The sequence below is a fragment of the Microchirus variegatus genome, assembly GCF_963457635.1.
Source record: "Microchirus variegatus genome assembly, chromosome: 23".
NCBI classification, from domain to species: Eukaryota; Metazoa; Chordata; class Actinopteri; order Pleuronectiformes; family Soleidae; genus Microchirus; species Microchirus variegatus.
Genome location: NC_139824.1, coordinates 15,208,324 through 15,222,249, shown reverse-complemented (window position 1 = coordinate 15,222,249; position 13,926 = coordinate 15,208,324). Strand labels below are relative to the sequence as shown.

General features: G+C 39.9%; 1 protein-coding gene across 2 annotated transcripts in view; it reads left to right on the top strand.

The window, feature by feature from the left end:
* Positions 1–5,271: 5,271 nt before the first annotated feature.
* The window catches only part of pax5 (paired box 5), a gene marked incomplete at both ends in the record, with an annotated part of 50,139 nt that continues 41,484 nt past the window's right edge, over positions 5,272–13,926 (top strand). Inside the window, one exon of one of the 2 annotated variants that reach the window (XM_083909717.1) lies at positions 5,272–5,317. In XM_083909717.1, the coding sequence (XP_083765843.1) occupies positions 5,272–5,317 (46 nt within the window). Of the gene's footprint in view, positions 5,318–11,249; positions 11,293–13,926 lie in introns of those variants that run through there. The other variant, XM_083909718.1, reaches the window with a different exon arrangement.

The following is a 13,926-nucleotide window of genomic DNA, read 5'->3' as shown; positions in this document are numbered from 1 at the left end:
AATTCCTTTTGCGCTCTCACATTTCAGATTATGGTATTTTTTGTCTCTTTTTCCTTTAGCCTTTCAGAGAGAGCCTACAGGAGATGATGATGTCATAAGTTTGTTGATCGGGCCTCATGCTGTAGAACCCAGGAGCTGAGAAAAATCAGGGATTGCAATTGAAATTCAATTTTATCACTGTCAAATATGAATTAAAATCATGAAGAACATGACACTTTTGCATTTTTCCTTGCACATTTTCTGCAAGATACAGACCTTTAAAAAAGATAAATACTGATTCATTTAAAGCAAAACATCAGATTAATACGAAAATATCATATTTTTGTTAAATTCCCATTCAACTACGCTGCTAAAGGATTGTCTCAAAATTTAAATGAGCTGAAAGCTTAGATTTATTAAGCCATGTTCACCTGTGATGAGAGGCCTCTGGTATATTCTGTCTAGGCCTATAGTTCTTTTATAATCTGTAGATTACAGATTACACACACACACACACACACTGTCTCTGTAGGTATGTGAATCAGGAGGAATCAGTCAAGAGAAAACTAGAACAAGAGAACAAGCCCTAATAACACATTTTCAGACTGGACAAAAGTGACTTGTGTCTTTGGGGATTAAAACACACACAGACACACAGACACACACACACGATAACACAACACCTCTTACTTCAGCCTGCGAGTATAAAACCACATTGACAGGAGCCGTGTCCACACTTGTTGAATTGTCACGCTGAAATGTTTACCTTTACATACAAATAGCCCGGGTGTCATGTTGTGTCACATAACGTTTCATGGACAAATAATATGTCCCATTTCTCAGTCCGCCCTGCGGCTCTTAAGCCCCCTTTCGAGCCTCTATAGCCCCCTGTAACACCCAGGCACCGTGGCAGAAATTGTAGAAAGGGAACCTTGTTGTCTCCATAGTGAAGCCGGAATTAAATCCCATGCAGGAATACAGAGGTACAAGCTATGTGAACACTGAGGCGTTGAGTATTTTAAAGTGTTTTATATCTTTAGTGTACAGAAATATGACTTTTTGGTCAAATTTTGGACGACATACTAATGTATGACTTTTTGGTCAAATTTTGGACGACATACTAATGTATGACTTTTTGGTCAAATTTTGGACGACATACTATATCATGACTTTTTGGTCAAATTTTGGACGACATACTATAATATGACTTTTTGGTCAAATTTTAGATGACATACTACAGTATGACTTTTTGGTCAAATTTTGGACGACATACTAATATATGACTTTTTGGTCAAATTTTGGACGACATACTATAATATGACTTTTTGGTCAAATTTTAGATGACATACTACAGTATGACTTTTTGGTCAAATTTTGGACGACATACTAATATATGACTTTTTGGTCAAATTTTTGACGACATACTATATCATGACTTTTTGGTCAAATTTTGGACGACATACTAATGTATGACTTTTTGGTCAAATTTTAGACGACATACTACAGTATGACTTTTTGGTCAAAATTTGGACGACATGCTTTATTATGACTTTTTGGTCAAAATTTGGACGACATACTAATGTATGACTTTTTGGTCAAATTTTGGATGACATACTAATGTATGACTTTTTGGTCAAATTTTGGACGACATACTATAATATGACTTTTTGGTCAAATTTTGGACAACATACTATATGACTTTTTGGTTAAATTTTGGACAACATACTACAGTATGACTTTTTGGTCAAATTTTCGACGACATACTATAATATGACTTTTTGGTCAAATTTTGGACAACATAATATATGACTTTTTGGTTAAATTTTGGACAACATACTACAGTATGACTTTTTGGTCAAATTTTCGACGACATACTATAATATGACTTTTTGGTCAAATTTTGGACAACATAATATATGACTTTTTAGTGAAATTTTAGACGACATACTACAGTATGACTTTTTGGTCAAATTTTGGACAGCATACTTAATTATGACTTTTTTGTCAAATTTTGGAGGATATACTATAGTATGACTTTTTGGTCAAATTTTGGACGACATACTACAGCATGAGTTTCTGGTCAAATTTTGGAAGAACATATTATAATATGACTTTTTGGTCAAATTTTAGACATACTACAGTATGACTTTCGTCAAATTTTGGACAACATACTATACTATGACTTTTAGGTCAAATTTTGGACAACATGCTAATGTATGACACTTGGTCAAATTTTGGAGGACATACTAAATTATGACTTTTTGGTCAAATTTTGGACGACACTATACTAAGACTTGTTGGTCAAATTTTGCACGACATACTAATGTATGACTTTTTTGTCAAATTTTGGACGACATTATACAATGACTTTTTGGTCAAATTGGTGTTATGTAAAAAAAAAAAAAAGTTGTACACAATAAAATCACTTAGGACAGCAGGGAGAAAAGTGAGTATTACAAAGCTTGTCATTTTGGAATAAATGTTACTATATGCGTTTTCAGCCCAAAGACTTGGACAGTGTTCATATACTGTAAAATATACACAATATTTCATAATATTATATCATTTTGGTGCACTTTGTCTGCTAAGGCTCAGAGGGAAATAATCCTTCTCAGTGTTAAAATGAAGAACTTGTGGTTTGCACTTCATTTAAATGTTGTTGTTTGAAAAGCAAAGGCCCCACAGAGACAGAGAGACAGAGTCTCCTCCTGTGTTTACGTGTTTACTTATTGTTCTAATCGCCCCCCCTTTAGTTCGTCTGTCACTCGCTTATAATGCGATTCTTTCCGGTTCCGCTCGGTCAGAACACGGGTCAACGATACAACCGCACTCACCCCCACACACACACCCACACACACCCTCACCCTCACATTAATGACATTAATTAGCACGCGGCTGAAAAACAAACAAGTGATAATTAATATTTAAACTATGGCGAATTCTTTGAAAACATCCACAGGGCAATAAATTAAATGTGAAACTACAGAAGCGTGTTATTGAATATAAATAATGAGAAGAATGATAATGATGCACTGACCACAATAATTACTTGTTATTAAATGTGATTGAAATTATTTATTTCAACAACAATATAATAATTATTGTAATAATAAACAACTTTTTTTTTTACATTCACTTTCACAATAAAGTGACAGTTTCCGGGTGAGATATTTATATATATTTTATCAATTTCGTGTCTTTGGCATTTTAATTGCACAATCGGCACGTGTTATAGAGGCCATGCATACAGAGTCAGCTTTTTAAGGCCTTTATTTAAAGATAAGAACGAGGACGCGCGTCTGCACAGGTTTCAAGATCCTGAAGCTGCCACGAGGGAGACAAGAGTCAAATAAAAACATGATTCAATACAAGAAGATACAAAAGTAAAACTATGTGTTCCAGCAATCTCACAATTTAGGCTTCAGATTTTATTTTAAAGGTAGTTTAACTTCCTCCTGCTGCTCCAAGTTCAAGCATAAATGATCATTTTAGCTGAGAAGAGTCGAAAAATGACTGTCTCTTCACTTTTTTTTTTTTTTTTGGCTTTCTTTCCCGCCATCTCTCACAGGAAACGCCTAAAGTATTTATGTTTTGATGTTATGGGCGCGAGCCGAAGGTCAGGGTCGAATAGTGTCGCGGGCGCGAGGCGACAAGAGGAGCAAAATGGGTCGCTGTCTCGCGCTTTGTTCCGCACTCAATTGTCTTGAGGCTGCGCGTGAACCCGGGGACCCGCAGCTGTCTGGAGGACAGGGACGAGAAGAGACACAGCCACTGAAACATTCATTATATATATATATTATTATGATTATTATTATTGTAATAAGAATAATGACATTTTATTTTTACTCTTTCACACTTGTGACGCAGGGATTTTATCTCACATCCTTCACTTCCGGTCTTTCTGACATCTAAGTAAACGCTTTTATGCCAAACTGCGATGATTCTTTTTAAATACAAAACAAATAATCTTTGCATTTATCCTTAACTATTTGTTATTCTTACGAACCTCATCCCAAATCAAAACAGCCAACGTGTTCGATTACATTTATTTCTTTATTAAAATGTGCTCTATTATATGGTTATTTGAATCAAAACTGCATTTTTCATAAATAGATACGGACGAAATTCCAACTCTTTCTTTAAATATAAAGTCAAGTTATAAGACGCACTTGGAGTTCAGGTTTTATTTTGAAGGATTACATCAGTTACACATTAACTCTTCTGTTTGTAAAGGACTAAATCTATAACACTACTATACAATATCTATATACTTTAGTGTTTATTTGCTTTAAAACACAAAGGAGCCACAGAGAGCACACATGTTAGAGAACGAGAAGCAAGCAACGCGTCAGAAGGAGTCGTCAAATGAATATTTAAATGCAAAGTTACGCGTGCACACACACACACACACAGGTGTGCGTGTGTGTGTGTGTTTGTGTACAACCAGACCTGAGATTCGGAACTATCCGTTTCGTAGCAAGCACTCAGCTCGTGTTAGCTCTGCGTTCGCCAACTGAAACCGAGCGCGCACCTGCTCCGTGTCGAGTTCCACTCCGCGTGCGTAATAATGCGTAAAGCGTGCCGTGCGCACACGGTGTGCCGCGCTCTTGGAGGAGGGGAAAAGTTTGGAGAAACTTTGTGAAAAGTGAATAAAAAAAAAACTTACTTAGCAGCCAAACTTTCAAGTCAACTAACACATTACGCACTAAACCTGCACAGATATATAGTGGAAATTAATCCAGCATAAAACAGGGGAGAGATAAAGGGGGAGAGTGGGGGTAAAGGAGAAAGACACAGAGAGGGAGATCGGGGCGGGAAAGTTTAGTAAAGTGGAACTTGGGAACAGATGCGAGCGAGTGGGGCGCGGCCCTGCACAGAAACGTGGAGGTTGCATCTTGTGTGTGTGTGTGCGCGCGTAATGTGTGTATGTGCAGCTCGTGCAGGAAGAGGACATGGACATGAGCGCACATTGAGGGCGCGGATCTTTTTTTTTTTCTCTCTCTCTCTCTCTCGTTGTGATCATTTCACGCTTCCCCCCGAAGCCTTTTTTCCACCTAAAGCGTTTAGTTGCAGCTGAGTGAGCACTTGCAGGGAGCGCGAGAGAGAGCGGAAGGGTCGAATTATTTCAACCTACAACTCGCCCCAAAAGTACTGTAGGACGAAAGGGGGGGAAAAGGAGAGAGGGGGAGGGAGGGAGAGGGAGAGAGAGAGAGGGAGATAGAGTGTGAAAAGTTTTTGTTCTTTTCCTTTTTTTCCCCTCCTCTATCGTCTCCCCCTGTTAACGGGCTTAACATGGACCAGGGGCCCAAGAGTCCTGCACTGCGGCTGGGAAGAGCAGGTAAGCTCGCACTGGCTCACTTCTACTTCATTTGTTTTTTGGGTTTTTTCTTCTTCACAGAAATCAACACACAAGTTGTTTGAGAAACTTTTACAATTCTCGTGGAAGTTCTTAAACTTTTTCAGTGTTTTTTTACATCACTTTTGTTGACTATGTTCCACATTTACTGGTGCGTAAATGTTGAATTCTAAGCTTGGTGAAACTTTTGGAGCCAGGATGACGTAGTCTGCTTTGTTTGTGGGAACTTTTTGGTGGTGATTTATGATTTTTAGACATAACGAGGAAGATTGGTGACAGTTTAAGATTGATTGTGGTCAATTTGGACGACTTTAAAGCACATTTTCTTGTGCCAGAATGTGTTGTTTTGGCGCTTAGGACAAAAATGTGAGTTTGTGCTGGAGCATTGTGATGTTGTGTTGTGCGTGTGGGTCATATGAGGCCTCATGTTAGCCCAGAAACTTTCTTGACTGATAACTTGAAGTTAAAGTCACTCCACAAATACTTTCTCACACTGAAAACGCCTGAGCTCTTTACGCAACAGGTTCTTCCTTCTCCTCTAGGCCTATTTTCCCCCCCACAAAAACAGCGGGGTCATGTGCAGCCATCGACCTCGTTATGGCACCCAATGGATATCACATCATTTCATATCGCTTGCCCGCTGAGTCTGCATTGATAAAACGTCGTCTGTCATTAGGGAAATGTGTCCGGAACATGTGGCTGTGATAAAAGCCTCGCAAAGCAACACCTCGATCCCTCTTTTTTATAGACGTTAATAGTCACTTCAATTCATAAATAAACGCAATAAATGAAGCCGTGAACGCAATCCACTGTACACCCGAAATAAATAAATTAGCGTACGCCTGGACAAGTCATCCCATAATGCTCTATAAGACAAACATTGCCTTGAGGACTGAGCTAAACGATGAAAGCGACGGGATTTATTGTAACAATTGGATAATAACTGGTTTTGAACCACTGAGGAAATCAAGAGTTTAAAGGAGGGGCCTCCTCTGTGGACCTGTGAAGTCTTTGGGGCCCAGGGCCTACTGTGTACTTCACCTACATCCGCTCCATCATTTAACCCACCCCACCCACCCACCACCACCCTCTTCACTTTAAATTACGTGCTGGGGATACAAAGCAGACTGTGGGAGAAGGACTGTGGATGTAACGAGAAGTCGCTCTGCAGGTTGGTCGTGCGTAAAAGCGCGTAAACTGGTTCTTTAAGCCGGACTGCTGTCGTGTATCTGAGGGCGAGAGTGCCTGACAATACAAAAATATCATTTTACTTGCACTAAAAATAAATCACCCAATATAATGTGTATTATAGTAATAAAAAACATACTTTTATATCACCATCAAGCACAGAAACAATGTGTTTTTTGTGAGTGCATCTAATTAACTTGATTATTATGTGAAATAATGTCTTATTTCATGACAATTCTTGCACAAGTTATTCAAAGTAGGAGGGAGGTGATGGTGCAAAACAAGAAAAAGAACAATGTGTGACGTTATGACGTTACTTTATGAACAAATGAGGTGTACGTGGATCAAATATAGCCAAATGGCACACTTGGTGGCGAGTGCAGATATATATAGGGAAGATTCAGTGACTAGCACATTATCATATGTTAAATAACCTTCTGTAGAGTGGAGTTAACTTCACCTGGAATACATGTTCCATATTCCCCCCTCCTCCCTGGTGATAAAACCATTAGACATGAGTCTATCTGCATTAATCACATCATCAAATCAGCTTTTTCATACATAGGGAAACCACACGAGACAGATATAGAGAGATAGAGAGGTGTGACCTCACATGGCACACACTTCCATTTTGACCTCATGTGTAGGCCACGTCCTGATAATATGAGCATCATCATCATCATCATCAGCAGCATCAGCACCAGCACCGTGTGCTCGTCTGACAGATGACAGACTGCTCTTTAGTCGCATTATCGCTGCACCAAATGGGTACAAATGTGCGCGTGTTTGATTGGCGCAGCAGCAGCAGCAGCAGCAGCAGTCAGTGTCATTTACCTGCTCGGTACCAGCACGAGCACGGTTGACGTTCCAGTTTGTTTGTTTGTTTGTTTATTTATTTATTAGTCAGGACTTTATATATATTTCCCCAGCAAACGGAAAACTTAAGAAGATACGAGAGCAAATTCTCATTATGTTTACAGTCAGCGGGCGTGTAATAAACGAGCTGGTGGAGTTAACATGCGCTATTAATTTTTCATTGCTTTTTTTTTTTTTTCGTTTTCGTTTCGAGGCTCGCGCGTAAAAAAAAAAAAAAAAAATAGGCAAAGAGGGAGAAGGAAAGATGGAGCACTCCTCCTCCTCCTCAAACAACAACAACAACAACAACAAAAGTGATTCCAATTTGCCTCCAAATGATTATCACGAGCCAAACACACTCTTACTGTTTTTAAAAAAAAGTAAAAACACACCCTCTCCTTCCTCCTCTTCCTCTCCTTCCTCCTCCTCCTCTTCCTCCCATTTCCAGGCTGCACTGGAGAGAGGTAATGAAATATGGTAATGGTTTTGAGCCCAGGATTAAAGTCGTCCTACCCTGATGGAAGTTTGTTCCCCCCTGAAAATTTCAACCCTAAAGCAACAACAATTTGTATACATGATTGATTGTGTTTTTGGGTTTTTCCTTTAATTGCTTGTGTGTTTAATTATTTGCAAATCGAGAGAGAGACTGCAATTTATCTCAATGAATAAAAAACAGCAGAATGCACGAGGATGAAAAAATATATATAAAATATTATAAATATGATATGGTTGTGGTTTGGATTCGGGCCCTTGTTTGAAGACCTCAAGGGCCAAATTATCGAAAAAAAAAGAACAAAAGCGAAAATAATCAGTTATTTTTTGTCTCCTTTTATTGGTGTGGCCTTCACGCAGGCCTATAATGTATTTTTGGAGTCTATACTGTATCTCTAAGTCTGTTTATTTTGTCTTTTTTAATATAGAAACAAAACAAAAAAACCCTACCCCCCCCCCCAAAATCAATCCGTTTCGTTGTCATTCGGTTTCGTACGCAGCCTGGAAAAACTCATGCATACTCAAGAAACAGATGTGAAATATGAATGAGGATTAGCGAGGATGCTTGGAGGTGTACTTTACTGTCAGTGGATTAAAGAGCGCGCGGGCCGTGGAATCAATGAAGACTCACGAAGCCATATTTAGTGTTTGAAGACCGAGGCTCATTATTTAGCAGCCTGGATGTTTATTTATATATATTTATATAGTGCAGAGTGGTGCTGTGACCTCTGAGCTTTCAGCTGAGAATATGAGGTGCAAAAAAAAATGTGTTTGGGTTGTTTTTTGCTCTTCTTGTGTGTCTATGTGTGTGCACGTGCGTGTGCGCATGGACACACTTGCCTATAGGTTCAACGCCCTCTCGTGGCGTCTCGAGCAAACCTCTCTAAACGTTCCAAATAATTAAATAAAAATAAAATAAAATAAGAAAGCTGCAAAGTGGGTGGTTTAGTTTGGATTTGAAGCTCTTATTTTTTATTTTATTTTATTTGGTACACTGTGGTCAGAGAGGGTGGCGCGAGCAGAGGAATCTGAGCTACATTAAATAAATAATTCAAATTAAATTAAATAAGCTCAATAATGTCATACATTGACCTTTCAGGAGCAGGTGCATTGCCTTGAGGTGCAAAAAAAACTATAGTTAGAATAAGGTAAATGTGGCCATTTTGGTTGTTTGGTGTATTCCTGTGGCAACAGCTCACATCACGTCCGTGTTCGACTCGTACTGTCTGAAGATAAACACAGAGGATCAGAAATGATTAAATGTCTAGAAACAGGAAGAAGGGAAATAACACTTTTTTAATTTGGCTCCTGCTTTAGGCTATTTGTGTGCGGTTAATATTGCAGGGGCGAGGCTCGGATATGCCCTCTCAAATCAGGTGGGACGACACATGTATTGAACCCCCCCCCCCCACACACACACACACTCCTCTCAGTTTGTGGAGCTCGCCAATTGCATTTCATTAAAGAAAACGACATCAGTTCGGATCCGCAATCAATTAGGTAATGAGTGAGAATGCATGTTTCATGTGTTTCCTCCGCTCTTCTCCCCACAGCTACAGATTCATAAGAGATAGAGAATTATGCAGCAGCAGCAGCAGCAGCAGCAGCACTAGGGCCAGTTGTTGACAGCTCTGACTCCAGCAGGCCCTCAAACACATGATAACACCATATAAACACTCTGAGAGCTCACCATTTAACTGCAACTGCATGTTTTCTTACATATTCCCTATACGAGGAATTTAATTTTAATTTGAACCTTTAAAATTTAAAAAAATATCACTTTATTCTGAAGTTATTGAGCATTTCTCATTTAGAAAAACCCTTGCTGCAACTAAGCTTCTTTTTCTTAGTAAGAGTTGATTAATTATCCATTTAATATTGACATGAATAATGAGCGCAAATTGGTATAAAGGCATTAGTTTTTTTTTTTTTACTCACTTAATTGAAATTAAACATCGACTCCCGGAGCCCTGATGGCAGCACAGCGCCTCCCCATTGGTGGACACGCAGTGCACGCGGGGGGCGTCATTGGCTCACGGGATTCGCATCAGCCAATCGCCGTCTTTCCCCCGCCCGAGCCCGACCGGGGCCGGTGACGACGCGGAGGCGGCAGCTCGCGTCCTGATTGGCCGCCCGCGCTGTGAGTGACGGGCAGCTGGCCGGCGCGTGGAGCTAAGCTTTCCAGGGGGTTGGGAGCGCGGGCGCTGTCCGCACGAGAGCAGGTCCTGAAACGCGGCGTGCGCCACCGTGGACTCAGGGCGCAGGCTGCAGGCTGCTGTACTCTGTGTGTAGTTGAAATAAAAATAATAATAATAATAATAATAAGAAGAAGCCCACTCACGTGATCGATTACACCAGTGTTGGCGACTACGCGCGTAAAGTCGGCTCTGAAATTGGACAGGACTCTTTTTTTCTTTCTTTTTTCCCAGCGTCTTGTGCCGAAATTCGTCTCCAAACTCCGACGCGCAGACATCGGTGGATCTGTGCAGCGAGTCTTGGTCAACGGAGAAAACACGAGAGTGGAAGACGGAACAGCGTCCAGGAGAACAACTCTGTACGCAGCCCTCTGCAGTTTTTGTTTTATTCTCCTCCATCTGCGTAAAAATTCAACAACAACAACAACAACAACAACACGTATTTCTTCTTTTCTTTTTCTTTTCTTATTTCCTCTGCACGGTGGATATGAGACTTCAGGACGTGAGCGCGTCCTCGCTTCACTGATGGGAGATTTAAGCGTCACAGCTGCCGTGGACGAGGCGCACATTTGACCTAAAGGAGACCCAAAAAAAGCACCTGAAGGATCGGTTTAAATTTGGCTTTTTTCTACTATTATATTATATTTTTCTACAGACTCAGAGGAGAAACTTCAGCACAGTTCAGAGGTCACAGTCACCGGAGCGAAGAGGAGGAGGAAGAGGAGGAGAGGGGAACTATACTTTGTTTGCTCATGAACATTTTTTTATTATTTTAACTCTTTTGGTCAAAGTAAAAAAAATAATACTAATTGAATGCGTGGACTGACGTGGAGCTAAAGGAATGAGCTCCGTCTCTGCTGTGTCTTCCCTCCTCTGGTTGAGTGGACGCCAGGACAGAGCAGCTGTGGTGTCCCGTCCACAGGAGGAGGAGGAGGAGGTGGAGGAGGAAGGAGCCCGTCACTGATGCACACTTGTTTTTTTTTGTTTTTTTTAACAAAATCTAGTTCGAGATAAAGCAACCTGAGCTACTGTTATTATTATATATAAAGATATTTTTAATTCATCGAATTATCTAATTTGAAAGGAGGGGGACCATAACGGAGGTCACGCTCTGGCGCGTGAAGCGCGGGAGAGCCCTGTGGTATTTTTCATATATCGTGCAGTTCTTCAGCCTCACTTTAAACATGGAGATTCACTGTAAACACGACCCGTTTGCGGCGATGCACAGTAAGTTTATACATTTTTATTATTATTATTATTATTATAATATTATACTGAATCTGTCCTCAACTGAGCCACATTCACACACACACACTGAAAACATCCCTCATTTGAATGTGTTTTTAATGATTTATTCATTCACTCATCTGTTCAAACAGTGCGCAACAGTGGTTATAAATAATAATGAAATTTATTAAAAATAATTCATTCATATATATATATTTTAGGACGTGGATGTGTTGGATATGACGCGCAAAAATAGGCCTAATTTATGTTTTTAATTTCGATTGATCACTATAATTGATGCTGTGCCATGTCGCGTGCACTTTTGCACTAAAAATGATGGAGTCATAGAGCTGGATATTTTGGAAACGAATGTGGACATGGTTGTGTTTGTTGCTGCTGCTGCGTCTTTTTCTTTGGGAGGAAGAGGAGGCGCAGAGGTCAGAGAGAGAAAGAGAAAGAGAGAGAGAGAGGTTAACAAAGCATGACGGGAAGCTGAACTTGATCCACACGCACATACACACACACACACACACACACACACACACTTGCAGTGTGTTCCACATACAGACAGACAGAGAGCACAGGTGCACGAGCAGATCCGCTCAGGTCTGATCATAAAGCTCAGGTTGCGTCTCACAGCGTGGTGTGGCTGCAGGAGCAGCATCAGTGTCCTGCTCAAGGACACGTCAGCAGAGCAGGTGCATGTGCGTGTGTGTGTGAGAGAGAGTGTGAGAGTGTGTGTGTGTGCAGCAGACACTTGGTCACTCAGTCGTGACACAGTGGGCCATGATTTTTCCTTTTTTTCCCCCTGTCCAAGTTCAGTTTTCTGCAAATACAAACCATTCTTTTACCTTGCAGATACATTCCCCCTCAATTAATATCAAATTCCCGCAGTGCAAGTCCAGTTGAAATGGCTCTAATTTACTAAATATTATTTTTTAAACGAACACACTGTTAAAAGTCAGGTATTTCAGTGCAGAACTAAACCGTTTATTCCCAGAGAATCTCACTGTGACTGACTGAGATTCACACGGTGCGTTTATCCTGCGGGATTTAACCAAAAGAAGAAAAGAAGAAAAAAAACACCCGACACAGATTGAGATTCAAAAGCTAGAACGAATCACGTTTCCTTCTCCGCGAACCGTTTCACCAAAAGCCAATGATCCGCGTCTCTGACGATTCAGAGCGCAGCTAAAGTTATATATGTCAGAGCCCGGGGACGCTTTAAAACGATTACACCCGGGAAATGTCAAGACTGTGTGTGTGTGTGTGTGTGTGTGTGTGTGTGTGTGTGTGTGTGTGTGTGTGTGTGTGTGTGTGTGTGTGAGAGAGAGAGAGAGCACATCCACACTCGCCCAACATTTCAGTCCATCCCTCTCTCTCTCTCTATTCATTAAAGTGACTGAACTTCACAGCGTGTGTGTGTGTGTGTGTGTGTGTGTGTGTGTGTGTGTGTGAGTGAGAGAATTTTAAAGTTCAAAAAAAGCTTCGTCTTCACAATGGAAATCAGTGCGAGTGTGTGTGTGTGTGTGTGTGTGTGTGTGTGTGTGTGTGTGTGTAACTAAACTTTATTAATTTAATTATTTATTTATTTCGCCTGTTTTAACATTATTAAACAATTTAAAAAATATTATTTTTTTTTTTTTTATTATGGCCTGTTATAAGGTGGACCATGTTGACCAGCGGTGATGTTTTATTTAAAAAAAAAGAAAATCTATACCAGGTAATTGTGATGATAATGAGCTGAATTTCATAAGCACGTATATTGTAATGGTAATAGTGGCATGCTGAATAATAAGTAGACGAGGCTGTGGCCACACTCTCTCTTTCTCTCTCTCTACATACATACATATATATATATATATTTATATAAATCGACTATATATATAGTGATCGAGTCACAAGTTCGCCCAAATAAAAGGGGGAAGGAAAAAAAAAACTCTGGCTGGCAAAATTATATAAATATATAAAATAATACTAATAAAAATACAATAAAACTTTACTGTGAACTATATGGACAATATGCAAGTGAATATAGGAGTCAATGGGACAATCGCCTGAGGCATATTTCGTTTTCCGTCTATATCATGCGATATTTTTTTTATCGATTTCATTTTTTAACCAGTTTTTTTTTTTTTTTTTTACAAATAAATCGAAATATTAATTATTCCATATTTTCACGTCTTGTATATATATATATATTTTTTTTTACACACACACACACGCACACGCACACACACACTATAGGGCCTGACTGACACATCTCACAGATCTGTTCATTGTTTGCTCAAGGAAAATGTGTTCATCTGTATTCTGCCCTGCAAGATTCAGCCAAAAGTAATCTCTCTACTTCCCTGTATTTATTTATTTTTTTAAAAAGCAACTATTTATATATATATTTATTTATTTATATATTACAGAGAGAAACGATTCTGTTGCGATTTCTTCGCTTTATTTTTGAGTCGTCAGGCCGTGACGAGGCAGATGAGGGCGGGGTGGATGGTGATGGTGGATGGTGGAGGGTTAGTGTGTGGGGGGGGGGGGGGGTGCAGACATGGAGCCTAATGGACCTTATTTTCTGGATGGGGGGAGCTCCAATATATTCTGCTTTATCTCTGTATGTTTATTTCTTCC